At 44.2% G+C, this 13,423-nt stretch overlaps 1 protein-coding gene across 1 annotated transcript; it reads left to right on the top strand.

Annotated features, from left to right (window-relative positions):
• The first annotated feature begins 8,754 nt into the window (after positions 1-8,754).
• LOC142803123 (uncharacterized) lies at positions 8,755-9,332 on the top strand. Its single transcript, XM_075888226.1, has 4 exons — positions 8,755-8,816; positions 8,888-8,947; positions 9,009-9,113; positions 9,169-9,332. The coding sequence occupies exons 1-4, from the start codon at positions 8,792-8,794 to the stop codon at positions 9,330-9,332; spliced, it is 354 nt and encodes a 117-aa protein (XP_075744341.1). The 5' UTR covers positions 8,755-8,791.
• The last annotated feature ends 4,091 nt before the right edge of the window (positions 9,333-13,423 follow it).

Genomic DNA, 13,423 nt, shown 5'->3' with positions numbered 1-13,423 from the left:
GCAATGATCTCTGTGCAAGAACATGACGTCAAAATACAGTCGTGATGTGTTTGTGGATTGTAACTTTTGCATGAAAATTTATGTTTACAACATTGCTAAGACAAATACTATATGGCGAAAAACAAACTTGACGTGTCTTGTGATGGGTCATGAAGCATAAATCTTTCTATTAACTTGCACCTATTTATTTGTACATAATGACAGCCCCTTTGAAGGCAAGACTTTAAAATATATACAGCCATTCTTCGACTAAGCTAATGAAACGTAATATTGCGGTCAACATAACTGAACGCTTTGCTTACATCTGAAAGTTAACCAAGAATGCGTACCTTTTTTTTTCAAAAATGTTAAGGGTGTATTCTTTTAGATTCGGTAGGGCTGACTCTGCCAGCTTATTCTTATCATTTTATCTAATGAAAACATCTCCTGAGAAACAGTCATTATTATGTACTTCATACAAAATAGTTCCTCTTAAACAAACACCATTTTGTCTGGTATTCGGAGGCAAATAGAAAGAACAGGTACGAACTAATAATTACATAAATATATAAGTTGTCTTTATTGCATGCTATTGATAATCTCCAGTCATCATCATTGCAAGAAATGTGGCAGCTGAGAGGCACAGGTGGTAAGCGTGTACAAGTAGCTCAGTGAGTTTTGAAAGAACGTATCCTGCATTTAATCAGCATCAATAGTTAGAACGTCTTTAGGAGTTGAGAGCACTTTGGGCACTAGATGTATACTTGAAGTGTAAACGACAAGTGTGTGTTTTCTATTTGCATGATAGTAAGATTAGGAAGTTCTGCATAACTATCCAGGTTTTCATATCACATGAAGTGATTGTTAAAGTGTACACCATTTTCTGACGTTTCTTTCATAAGGAATGCTTTTTATTGGCTTGCGCCCTATTTCTTTGTTAAACTAAAGTTTAAGCTTATTGAATAGCTTTTCGCACAGAGAACAAGAAAAACCTCCAAAATATAAGCATTTATAGATTTTGGTAATTTTTGTTTATCTTACCTCTGTACTCTTTTAAAGCCTTCAGCTCCTCACCGCCACGATGTTTTATAAATTGCCATAAACGTGGTTACACTTTCCGACAAGGTGGACTAGATGCTTTGTGAGGGACAAGTTTTTATTTCTACAAGTTTTATACTTCCAATTTTTATGCACAATGTTAGGAGTATATACGAAGACATCTTCTCACGGATTGCTGTAAGGCAGATCTCGGTTGCCGTTCTAAAAGCATTTCAGTTTACTTCATTTATGCCAGCTTCATCGATTGACACTGGGATTGTGGATGCCCGGGCTCAAGGCACCGAGGCCACCGTATTTTCTAAATAAAGTTTTTTTGCCTGCTCCTGCTCCTGCACTGTTTCGTTGAATCATCACAGCGCCTGGGTGCTTCATGATGGTTTGTGGACGATGACACTAGTTATGACGAAGAAGCCTACAGCGTTTGTTAATTAATACCTCCACACAACATGTAACATGCGTTTCTCTATGTCGCTACATTTGAACATTCACCATGTATACGGATTGGCGTGTAGTCGCGGATACACTGCATCAAACTCCTACAGCTAGTACAGGAAGAATGACAACTTCTCAAAAAAAGATCAAGTGCAGTTTGTCTTGAAGCTGGACTTCAAGTTTTGGCTCTAAGACAGTAGTAGGAATGTTCTGCACAAATGCGTTTACAGCATCACTTTTTGTTGTGTTTCGAGAACTTATAATATCTACGTTCAGTACAGAGAATATATGATGGAACCATGGTCGATAAGCTGGAAACACTGAAAACAATCAAGAGGTAATAAATATGATAAAAGAGCACGAAGCATAACAAAAAGTGAACAACTGCAGAGACAAAACACGGCTATCCAACGCTGACGTATTGAACACGAGAGCTTCACACAAAGGTAAGGCGCCGTTCCTTAACTTCACAGAAACAAAGGACAGCACGTGATCACAGGGGTTGTTGTCAGGTGAAGTGGTGAAGACGCTGAATCACCGCCGGTAGATGCACAGAGAAATTGCTGACGAGATGGAGTGGACGGTTGGTCACCTCTTCGGCGCTTGCTAGACGAACCCTGAAAATAATGCCACAGCAGCCGCTCTTGCCAGGCTAACGCCACGTGATGACAAGCTTGGATCTTGCCCAAGTGGGAGACTGCAGCGGCTTTGACAGAGGAGCTCTACCTGCCTGCTACTCCCGTGCCGTGGTAGCTACCTTTGTCCGCCACGACTGCACTCTTCTCTTTTGCTCCCTATGCTCATTTTGCTGGCATGCGTGAAGACTTTTCATGGGACGCACAAGATCAAGCTCACATGTGCCGCAGCCGCAAATAATCTTTCCTTTCATCGTCTTTAGCTTCCTTCTGTCGACCACCTTATAAAGGCATGTTTAAGCCTACACCAATGCATTGCTTGCAGAAAAAGCCAACCTTTATGATTCGGACAACTTCGTGTGCCTTCCTCAACTGCTGTTATTGCTTGATGAATGCTTGTCATAACATGAATTTGCATATTCAGCCACATACTTCGCCTTTTCTACTCAGCTGAGTTTAGGTCTGAAAGCTGCAGAAGGTAGCACTGTTGATCAATTTCTTACCATTCGGCTCTTAGCAAAATTCATTTCATCACCACTTCGCTGAAGTACGTTCAGATGCATGACATATATAAGGTGAACAGCTTTTGCAATGCATGAAACTTGCACTCGAAGCTCAAAAAGAGAAGTTAGCTTAAAGTCACTGTCGCCGCACTTTACAAGAATGTCCGTAGCAGGCAGCAGATTTCTAGCGGCAACAGGACACTTGCAGCCAACAGGCTTTATTGCCAACGTTCATCGTCAATGGGCTGCTTGTCAAGGCCCAGGCATGTTGTAAACAGATGGCACGCACGATCTCTAATACAGCATGAAGTTTCAGTTCTACTGGCCTCGACAGTCAAGCCCGGGTTGAAGTACAATTTCTTCGTCCAACGATAAGTGTCATTGCTAGGTGTCTGGCTGCAGTCTTCAAGGGCTCCACGTGCCATCACGTCGTCGCAAACAAGCTTCATTAGTTCATGGAGGTGCAAGGTGGATGCGTGTTCACAAAAAAGTTTATAGACAGATTGCAAAAACCAGGAACCAACACCTTCGACGTAATATGCGAGGCATCCGAGCTTTGTTGCGTAGGCAACATAGATGTCTGATCTGCTAGCTGTGTTCTTCCTCGACAACGACGACATGACTGCTCCAGGCATCGTCATTATTGCATTGGTGTGGCACCCAGTCCTTGTAGTTATATTGGTGTAATCAGCTGAAATAAAAGCGAAAACGTCGTCAAAATTTTGCACATCTTCTGCTACTAGCACTTTGCAAAAAGACAATCGAAAGAACAAAAAGCAGTAAGGACACAGGCATGCTGGCAGAAAGTATAATGTGCAGCGCATCAACCCCCACAACTTAAAAAAATCAGATGTACGTTTTTGAATGTCGAAAGCATATTGTCAATATCTTAAACTTGGCGCTAGTTACTAAATCACCTGGCTAACAGGTCACAATGGCATTGAATTCGGGCTGGTTTGCCTGCCTCAACTTTACAGCTGCAAATGAGCTGATAGTCGGGCCAACTGGCTGTAGTTGCAAACACTAAAATAAAAATTACGGTAAATTTGGTGAACCATACACATTGTGCGATTACATTTCATGCGACGCAGTCAACGAATAGAAGCATATGCTGAAATTTTCAGTTTTAACCAAGCTTTACTGCTCGGTGGATCCATGTCACTGTGCATAACTTTTGTAGTGGCGTGCACAGAATGGGCTAGCGAGAGATTTCGACAACACACAAGTAATGAGTATCTCACTGTCCTTCGTAACGTCGGGTCTTATATTAGAAGAGAGATGCTTTTTTATTGTGAAGAGCACGCTACACATGCATGTTTGATGGCATAATTTGGTCAATAGCATTCGTCAGCGCATTCCAGCAACACTGTAATACAGATTGCACTCTCAATAAATTTCAACAACAAAGTGTTTTATGCTGTGGTCCACGAATGCTTCAGTGACGTATTTGCATCACGGAAATGATGTCAACAAATATACACGACAAGGAGGCAAAAGATCAAATTTACAGGATCTCCACAAATGTGAATCATGACCAGTGGCGAAGCATACATATATTGGGTTGAATTGAAACTATTCGCCCTGAAAAAACTTACAGGAGCAGAGACTAAAGGCTATACAGCCTGATAAAGGGAATCTGCTCCTGAATAAAGTTTGACACGCAGGCACAGGCGGGCCACTGGGCATCTTCTTATCTAAAATATATATTGAATATATTACTGCACAAAAATATAACAAACATTAGCATATTCTTATTACTGAGTGTAAATCATGCGCAAATGAAATTGATCACAAAGCAAGCTATCAAGAAAACTTCATTGTTACACAATGTGAAATGAAAACATGAGATCCTCGTAGTATAATGCAAATTTCATGATGCATAAGAATAGTTTCAATAATGAAATTAGAATGTACACTCTAAGGCGAAAGAATGTTAAAATGGTGTGTGGTTTGTCCTTTTTAGGATTAATGGGGCCGCCACAATCATTAATCCCTTTAAGGACTAACGGCACTGGGTCTAGCAGTTAAACCCCACAGATAAGCACAAGGAACAAACATTTAGTCCTCACATTTACACCTTAGTGAGTAACCGTTAGTTCCACAATACACCTCAAAAGACTAACATTCAGTTCTCACATATGCACCTCTCAGGGCAACTGTGAATCCCCGCATTTACATCTTATTGGGCTACCGTTAGTCCTCACATTTGCACCAATCCGGATGAACGATTAATCCACTCAAATACTTCAATTGGATGAACTTTTGGTTCACAGTTCAAACTTTGTCTTTTTGTTTGTTTTTCGCCAGGCCAAATACTTTCTTCGCCTATTTTTCTGCGCAGTGAGCAACAAATTGCGCAAAAAAAACACGTGAAAAAGTAGTTAGCCACCTATGTGTAACTGCTTTCACCGTCACGAAAACAACAAAAAACACAAATGAGACATCAAAATCTTTTATTTTTCTACATACACCTGAAGTTTCTCCATTATTTCAAGTGAATTTATGGTGAAGTGTACAAGTCCAGTCTTGTTGTCAAAACTTGTTCCCTCCTTGGGGAGCTCCTCCAACGGAAGCGATAGATGACAGGCATTGCAGACGCCAGCGCACGCAGCTTTCTGCCTGTTGTGTTCCAACGGCTGCACCTACAATAATAAGGTAAACATAGTTAGACACACGTGACAGAAGATGAAGATGCAAGCATATGACAAGTACAAGCACGTAATATAAAAACAAGTGTTAAAATATGACACACAAATAACTTTACCTTCACATGTCGCACAGTCCTTCTGAAGCTGCACTGACCAAAGGGATGGATCACAGGCATCGCAGACGCCAGCGCAAACAGTGTCCAGCACGGTGTGTGCCCACGACTGCACAATAAGTATGTAAAATAGTGAGCCAGACGTGATAGAGGATGAATACAATTGCATATGAGAAGTACGTGCAAGGTGAAAGAAAAACGTACGTGAGATATGACATGCTAATAATTTCACCGTGATGTCACACATCGTCAAAGACTCATTTCCATCCCCGTAGCGCAACAGCTTAGGAGTTGCGGCCGCAGCCACAACTCCGCGACCCCCTGTGCCGCTAACAAGTCGGCGAGTCCTAAGCGAGCGACGCCGTTCAGCTCGAGCAAGCGAACGCGAGACCAAACACGGCGCTTCACGCGGATTGTCTGCAGCCAGCGAACTTCGAACAGGAGAGCGAGCGTACGCTTGGACGCCGCCACGAACAGCGCTGAGCTGGTTTGGAGCTAGCGCCAAAGAAATCGACAGTAATGCAGCGCTTTTCCACAAACTCGAGCGAGTGCAGCGCGCAAATACGAGTCCGTCGCCGCGGCCAACAGACGGCGCCGAGCTGCTTGCGACCGACTGATGGGAAAGCCAAATGTAATGGCGACTAATTCTCGGTGAGTTCCGACACTAGCGAAAGCCCCAAAACCCTTGCTGGTGCACTTACAACGCGCGACATACTACAACCGAGCTCTTTGCGAGAACCTGCAACGTGTTTTCGATCGTCAGCCCGGAGCTCATCGCGGCAGCGAAGGCAGGCGAGCACTCAATGAGCAAGCGTACGGGAGGCCGACGGCAATGGCGGCCAATTTTCAGGTAGTCGCACAGCACAGGCGAACTGTAGACGCCGAAGCTCACCTTCGTGATGCATTTCGTGCGTGCGATATACAACACGGCTGAGCCCGTTGCCGGCAAGCACGATCCGTATCGCACACGCGACAAGTAGAGTAGAATAAGGAATGATAACCTACTTGCCTTAGAATCCAGCGCTGTTTTCTGCCCTGAGTCAGACTGAGGTATGTATCCAATAGGCCTGTTGTGTTCTCGGCCGCCATATTGGCCTTCCCAACTGTTGCTGTCGTGTGTTGGTCGTGACTATCTTGAAGGCAGAGATATACAGCATGGCGTGGTGACGTGTCGAGACTTGCTCCAGACTTCGTGGGTGCAGCGAAACGCAAATAGAGAAAGAAGAAGACAAGAGCGGACACTCCGCAAAACCTGGCCTTAGGAAGTGCGTCACGACTACGTAACGAACTAGTGCTCCCACCAAACTTCAGAGGGCGCAAGCGCAAAAAAAACACAGTTATAATCAATGCAACAGAATGGTTTTCACAAATTAATAATTACACGCCCAAATTTGGTATGTTCTTTATACATAAAAACGATTTATTCAACACACCTTACGCGATTATTTTTCTTCAGCCGTACTGTCATAAACACCATCTACCCGCGACAAGCCTATGCATGACTGACGGCGAGAAGCTTTCGTCGCTTTCGTCAACGTCGGCTGCGTCGGCGTTTTCAAGCGTGAGATTACAGGTGAGGCACGTTTTCAAGCGAAGCTTGTTGAATGACATGTTGTTAGTCTTGTTGGGTCATTTTTTCAGAAAACGGTTACGCCTGCGCGAAAAAGACACCATGCAACAAACATAGAAAGATGCACACGCACACGTTGCGCTTCGTGTGTGCGAGTTTGTTTCTTACGTGGCGTCTCTTCACGCAGTTGTAACCTTTTTCTGAAGCTTGTAAGGACTGGGAGGTTCGCTAAAAAGAAAGTTTGTGGCTCTATGCGGCGGTTAGACGGGAACATTGTGCAACGTATGCAGTATAGCAAAGGCGGCACGGCGTCAAGCCGAGGCGACGCGTGCTGCGTCTGCCACGGACGCGAGCGTCTGTGCGCTGAGCATAGCTGGGCAGCTAGGTCATAGGCTCGGTGGCTCGGTGCAAAATATTGAGAATCGTTCGCTGGGCCTCGCATGCTTCACGACGCGTTTCCCGAAGGCTCGGAACACGAATAATTCTTGGTGTGCCGGAGGCAAATCTGGACTAGCCAAGTGGCCATCATCTTCGTTTCTTCGCTAGCCTTGTGCCACTAGTGCAAGCTGCCCACAAATTTTTTTTACGTTTCCAATATGATTTTACCGCACAAATTTCAACTACGATTTTTCTTCCCAATGTACTGCTGATACTGCGTACGCACGAAGGTGTTCTAAAGTTTCCAGGCCGCGATACCATTGCATTACAAGGGATAGTGGCCTGGAAACTTCTGAAGATTTTTGTTCGTGGTCTTGACGTATATCTTTGTAAGTCATAGTTTTATGGGTCGGAGATGTATCACTGGTTTTGTATTGTGCATCGATTAGCTAATCATTCAAAGGGGTTTGCTGGTACACTTATGACGTGCACATATCTTTTTCGTAATTTGACAGTGAAGCATCCACTTACTAACATTTTCAGACCGCGCTGACGCCATTCCGTCCGGCGGTCCAAGCTACGGCAGCTACTGCTGTGTATCGTGGTGCTTCAACAATGGCAGAACCCACAAGAAGCCTGGGACGAGTTTCTTCCGCGTACCACGGGACGGCAGGTGTGTTAAAGCTTTTGTATGGTTTGCATGTCTGTAGGCTTACTGTTCGTACTTGCTAAGTGAGGGTAACAATAAAAAATCACTATTCAAGCACTTCCCCTTTCAGCTGATAGTTCATTGCCAATGCAGGATGAAAGCATGGATGCAGTATGCTGGACGCGATGATCTCCTGAGTAAGCCGGCCAGCCTATTGTACGCAACGTACAGGGTTTGTAGCGACCATTTTACTGCTCAAAGTTTCATGGACCCTGGGCACACAAGGCTTACAAGAATGGCTGTTCCCAGTGGGCAACCAGCTGCACCATGTAAGTGATTGACTGAAACTCAAATATGTGCAATAGCAGCCACTTGTATTGAATCAGTGGCGACAGTTAACCGTGAAGATCTTTGTAGCCGATGGAGAAACCTCACTACAGAAGTAACACTTGGAAAGTCTTAAATTCTGTGAATTCTGGGCTATTTATTACCTTCCTAACAGCAGCTTTACATTTCTGTCATGTTTTGATGCTCTGGACCTGCGCAACTTGTTTTGAAAGACTTTAAAGGGCTATTTCACGTTATCTTCAAGCCTGAGTGCACATGTACGTATACCTTTCATCAGTGAAAGCTGCCACTGTTGATAATTCCAAAAATCACAAATTACTTGTTTCCTAGTTGGTGCCGTCTCTTTTCTTCCACGTTCGACCAATTTATGCGTTTGAAAGAGCTGTTTAAGTTTCCCCATGCTACAAGCTTTGTAACTTGTACGAACTGCACATATATGCAGGTTCTCTGAGCGTCGCTTCAAGTAGTGACTGTGACATGGCTGCAGAAGCTGCACTGCAAGGTGCGGATGAGCTTCAGTTTGTGTTATTTTAAGCCTCTTACTGACACATTGTCGTAATTTCATTTCTTCAGGACCTGCGGTAGAGGCTTCAAAAAGCGGCTCCCACACATTGAGGTGCCCCGATGAACAGGGTGCGTTCAGTGTCGCGATTTCTTTTTTTACCCAAATTGACTGTTGACCAAACCTCTGCAGGTGGCAGCTCCCTTGTAGCTGGTGAAAGAATTTCTGCTGATTTCGTCTTGCCGGAGAAAACCTTAACCAGTCGTTCAGCTGTCACAAAAGGAACCTGTGTGGCCGGTAAGTTGTACGTTCACTTCAACACCAGAGTGGATTGATATAGAGACTTCCGCAGGCCGCTCGCAAGATTGTTCCGACAGCACTGTCCGAGGCACTGAACAAGCTTCACAAGACCCTCCAGAAGACGTCTCCGCCAACAGCTCCACGCCTCAGTGCCTTAGAGATAATGGTGACTATGCTTTTATTGCAGCAGTTTTTAATATGCTATTTTATGTTTAGGACATTCTGAGGAAACTATCCTCAAAAGGACAATACGTGTGCACTTACAAAATGTAAGGGTGGGCTCTCAGTGATTTTCATTTTTTGTGCATTGTCAACATTGCGAGTGGTTTGTTTTTAGGTAGTGGAATCGATAACTTTGCACCACAGAAAGTTGTGCACCTTGGGTCTGAAAGAGCGAGGAAAGTGCTCGTATGGGATTAGTTGTTCTTCGCTTTTACATCAATTTTTTGTTTATTGCAGTGCGTTCCTGTGTGCCAGCGACAATGTCTCCATCAATGAAGTACAAGCAAACCATTAAACATCTGCAAGCCAAAGTAGCAGCACAGCGGAAAACTATCAAAAGACTGCGGAGACAGCCTCACCAAACTAACCACTCATTCGTTGCATACATTGTTTTGGTTACCCGCTATGAGGAGTAGGGACACTGTGTATTCGCTCGAAGTGATTTGCATAACCTTAAAGGGAGTGTTGGGTATCCTGTCTGTATTTTTGTAGCAAATTCGGGCGAACTGTACACTTTACTGTGGGTCGCTTGGTCACTGTGTATGCTTTATCTCTCCAGCTCAAGTAATATATTGATAACAAAACCGCTTGTTGAAATGTCTTCGAGCGGGTAAGGAACACAGTATGAAGCGGGCACAGTTCACGTTATCACGCTTTTCGTATTTTAGCTTCTCATCAACCTCCTCATCTCACCCATCAAAATTTTCAAAAGAATACCCAAACTTGTATCGTTTGATGGGGCTGCAGACGCTGCCATTTTATTTTTATATAGCTTGTGAGTGATAACGTACGATGTAGAGCCTTTGTGAAAAATAATGAGCCAAAGTGGTTTCCTTCTGCTATTTATTAGCCCTGTAATACCGCTCTCGTAACACCAATTAAGGTCCACAATTCTGGATAAGTGATGACTACAATCTATTTTAGCTCGCAAGCGTCACAGCAACACCCAGACGCAATCTCTTGGGATCTTAAGTTTTTGGTGATAAGAAGAGCCACAAGACCTGCCAGTGTTGTAGCATAAAGTTTGTCTTTCACGTAGTGAGCAAGCTGCAAGGCCCTACCTTTCTGAGGACAAGCAGGCATCAAGTCTGCTTTTTTTTCATTTTGGGCTAGCTGTTCTTAAGCACAGCCAGCACACTGCAGCTTTGCCTTTCTGCTATATTGTGTCGTGTGGTTTCTGTGCGCTCTTTTTTTCTATGGATTATTTCGGTTAAGCCCAGGCGTGATTCGCGACTTCATTGCTGTGTATATGTCACTTCTTCCTTCTTCATCAGCATTGTGCGCTGTGTTTTTGTCATTGATCCTTACTTACCCACTGGCCCGGTGTGTCATACTTCACCAGCTTCTCGGCTTCTGCCAACTCTAGCGATGTGTGCGTTGTCTGTGTTCTCTATGTATTTGTTACAATATTTGTTACAATTTATTTGTAAGGCGAGATGCATTTGTTGTCTACCTTTGTCATATTGTGCTTTTTATATTCTCATACTCTAGCTTGCCTTTGAATAAAACATTGCGGATGCTCTGTTTCTTTGACTGATATATACATTGATCACTTGTTCCAAAAGAAAAACACAAGCGCGATGAATAAAACCGTAGTGAATTATCATTACCTGCATCTCTTTTTATTATAACTTAATCGAAATAAAAATTACGTCACGACCGATTCGCACGAACCACTGAACAAAACAAAACAGGGAATCGCTAAATCAAAACGACCTACAAAAACTATCCATTTGGGTGATGAATAGTGGTCTGAAATCATGAACTTTCGTCATAGCCAAACGTCGGTTATGTAAAGTAATTCAAAATTTGCGCCAGTCAAACCGGAAGCGCACGCCACTTGCTCTCATCAACCACTAGGTGTGCTAAAGTCGATTGGGCCGCTGGGGTCTATGGGAGTGTCCACTCTTCACCTTTTTTTATTTCTCTATGAACGCAACAGCAGCAGCCCACGCTCATCCAAGCGTACACACAAGCACCACGTCGTAATTCTTAGATCGTCGAATTCAGGCGGCCGTGGTCGAACACTCCGAGTGCGACGCAACGCCAACCGTCGCCGGCAAAATACGGGGAAAGACTGAGCCAGCAGAGGAGGAGCGGGGAGAAGTAGGAGGGGTGGTCACCTTGGCATCGCTTTTCGCGCTGCCTGCAATCCGCGGGAGGTTCAACCCTTTGGAGCGTTTTGTTTAGTGCGGCCCGCTTCCCTCTGTGGTTGCTCCTCAACGGTCTATCCGATCATCGCGCTCGCCTATTGGGCTCCGTTACTTGTTTTTCCGGTAACTTTGCCTTAGATTGTATGGAATTTTATTCTACAGGACCTTGTAGAAGATATAGCATTGCAGGTATTTGGTATTGAACGTATTGTTAAACATAATTTGTTCTAAGTGTTGGGATTTTAGGCGTTGCTGAAAAATGTGGTAATTAGCACTTTCAGGTGTGTTCTGAAGACATTTGGGCTCAATCTTCTTAACTCATTGCAAAATTTTGAAGTGGTACCGCTGTGTTACCTTTATTTTCATATTTTTTAAAAGATGGGCTTAGTATCCAGGTATCTAATAATGCCTTGGATTTTCTCAAATGCTCGTAATACTCTGTTGTGGAGAACAAGTGATTTTTTATGATTTGTCTGTGTGGTAGTTCCCCATAGTGAGATACCGTACCTCAGTTTAGATAGAACAGTAATAATTCAATTCTACTTCTAACCATTTCGGCCAAACTGCGCTGAGCTTGTCTAAAAATCCCAGGGTTCTACTGTACTATCGTTAAACGATCTACATGTGCATTTCATTTCAAGTCTTCGGTGAAACATACGCCGAGAAACTTCTGGCTGGTGACCTGCTCTATCTTTCTGCCCTCAAACAAAACAGTCAAATGGTAGGTGGGGCCAATACCATGTTTTGCGTTTTAGTAACGTTTAGTTGCAATTCACTTAAAAAAATTGCAGATTCCGCGTACAGTGGGAATTGATGATATGCGAAGCACGAATGAGAAAGATTGATATGGCACTTTTAAATCACCACAACATTAAGAGGTCTAGGTACATTATACGTACACGACTTCCGTGTCATGATTATTATGTTTGGATGTGTCATTTACCTTACTCATCTATTCATGTCACGTGATGCTAAATTTCTTATATGTGGAGCTAACGAAATGGCTGCGAGCACGCTATGAGCATGGTATGTTGTCATGTTCTTGCATGACACGCTTCTTATGATTATCATGTCTGCACCAGTCTCATACCTTCGTCTTCCATTGACGTCACGTAACACCAATTTGCTGTATGTGGAGCTACCGAAATGGCCTCGAGTGCGTCATGAAGGGCCGAGTATACTCCAAGCTAACGTTGACGCACGCACCCGCTGGGCACAGCGATGCTACGTTAGCAAAACGCGAGCACTCTATAGTCTGACGACAAACGCGATCAGTGCGACCAGCGTCCGTCGTCGTAGCCCGACGGCAACAGGCGCGAAATGCGATATGCTGCGTTTGGCGCCAATACGTTACCCCGACAGAGCTGCGTCTGCCTCTTTTCGGGATGGAGGGACACCGTACACGCTGAAACGTGCATGCGTCAGAGGAAGGCAGCGCGCGCCTGCGAGTACAAGGCAGGACTGCCGCCTGGCATTGCAACGCCGGCGTGACGTGACGAGACGAACGCTGACGTCGAAGTGTATGTATTGGCGCCTTGACTGTGGAATGTGGTCATGTTCTGACATGACACGCATCTCATGATTATCATCTTTGCACCAGTCACATATCTTTGTCATCCATTGATGTCACGTAATACCAAATTTGGCATATGTGAAGCTAGCGAAACGGCAACGAGCGCCTCATGAGTGGGGCTTGTAGTCTTGTTGTTGCATGACACGTGTGGCGTGATTATCACGTATGAGTGTGTCATTTACCTACGTCGTCCGTTCGCGTCACGTAATACCGTGTTTGGTATATGTGAAGATAGCGAAACGGCGACGAGCGCCTCATGAGCGTTGCTTGTAGTCATTTTGTTACATGACACGCATCTCACGTTTATCCTGTTTGTACCAGTCTCATACCTTCGTCATACAATCACGCCCCGTAATACG

This window comes from Rhipicephalus microplus, chromosome 3, assembly GCF_043290135.1.
Source record: "Rhipicephalus microplus isolate Deutch F79 chromosome 3, USDA_Rmic, whole genome shotgun sequence".
NCBI classification, from domain to species: Eukaryota; Metazoa; Arthropoda; class Arachnida; order Ixodida; family Ixodidae; genus Rhipicephalus; species Rhipicephalus microplus.
This window is presented reverse-complemented; position numbering and strand designations above follow the sequence as displayed.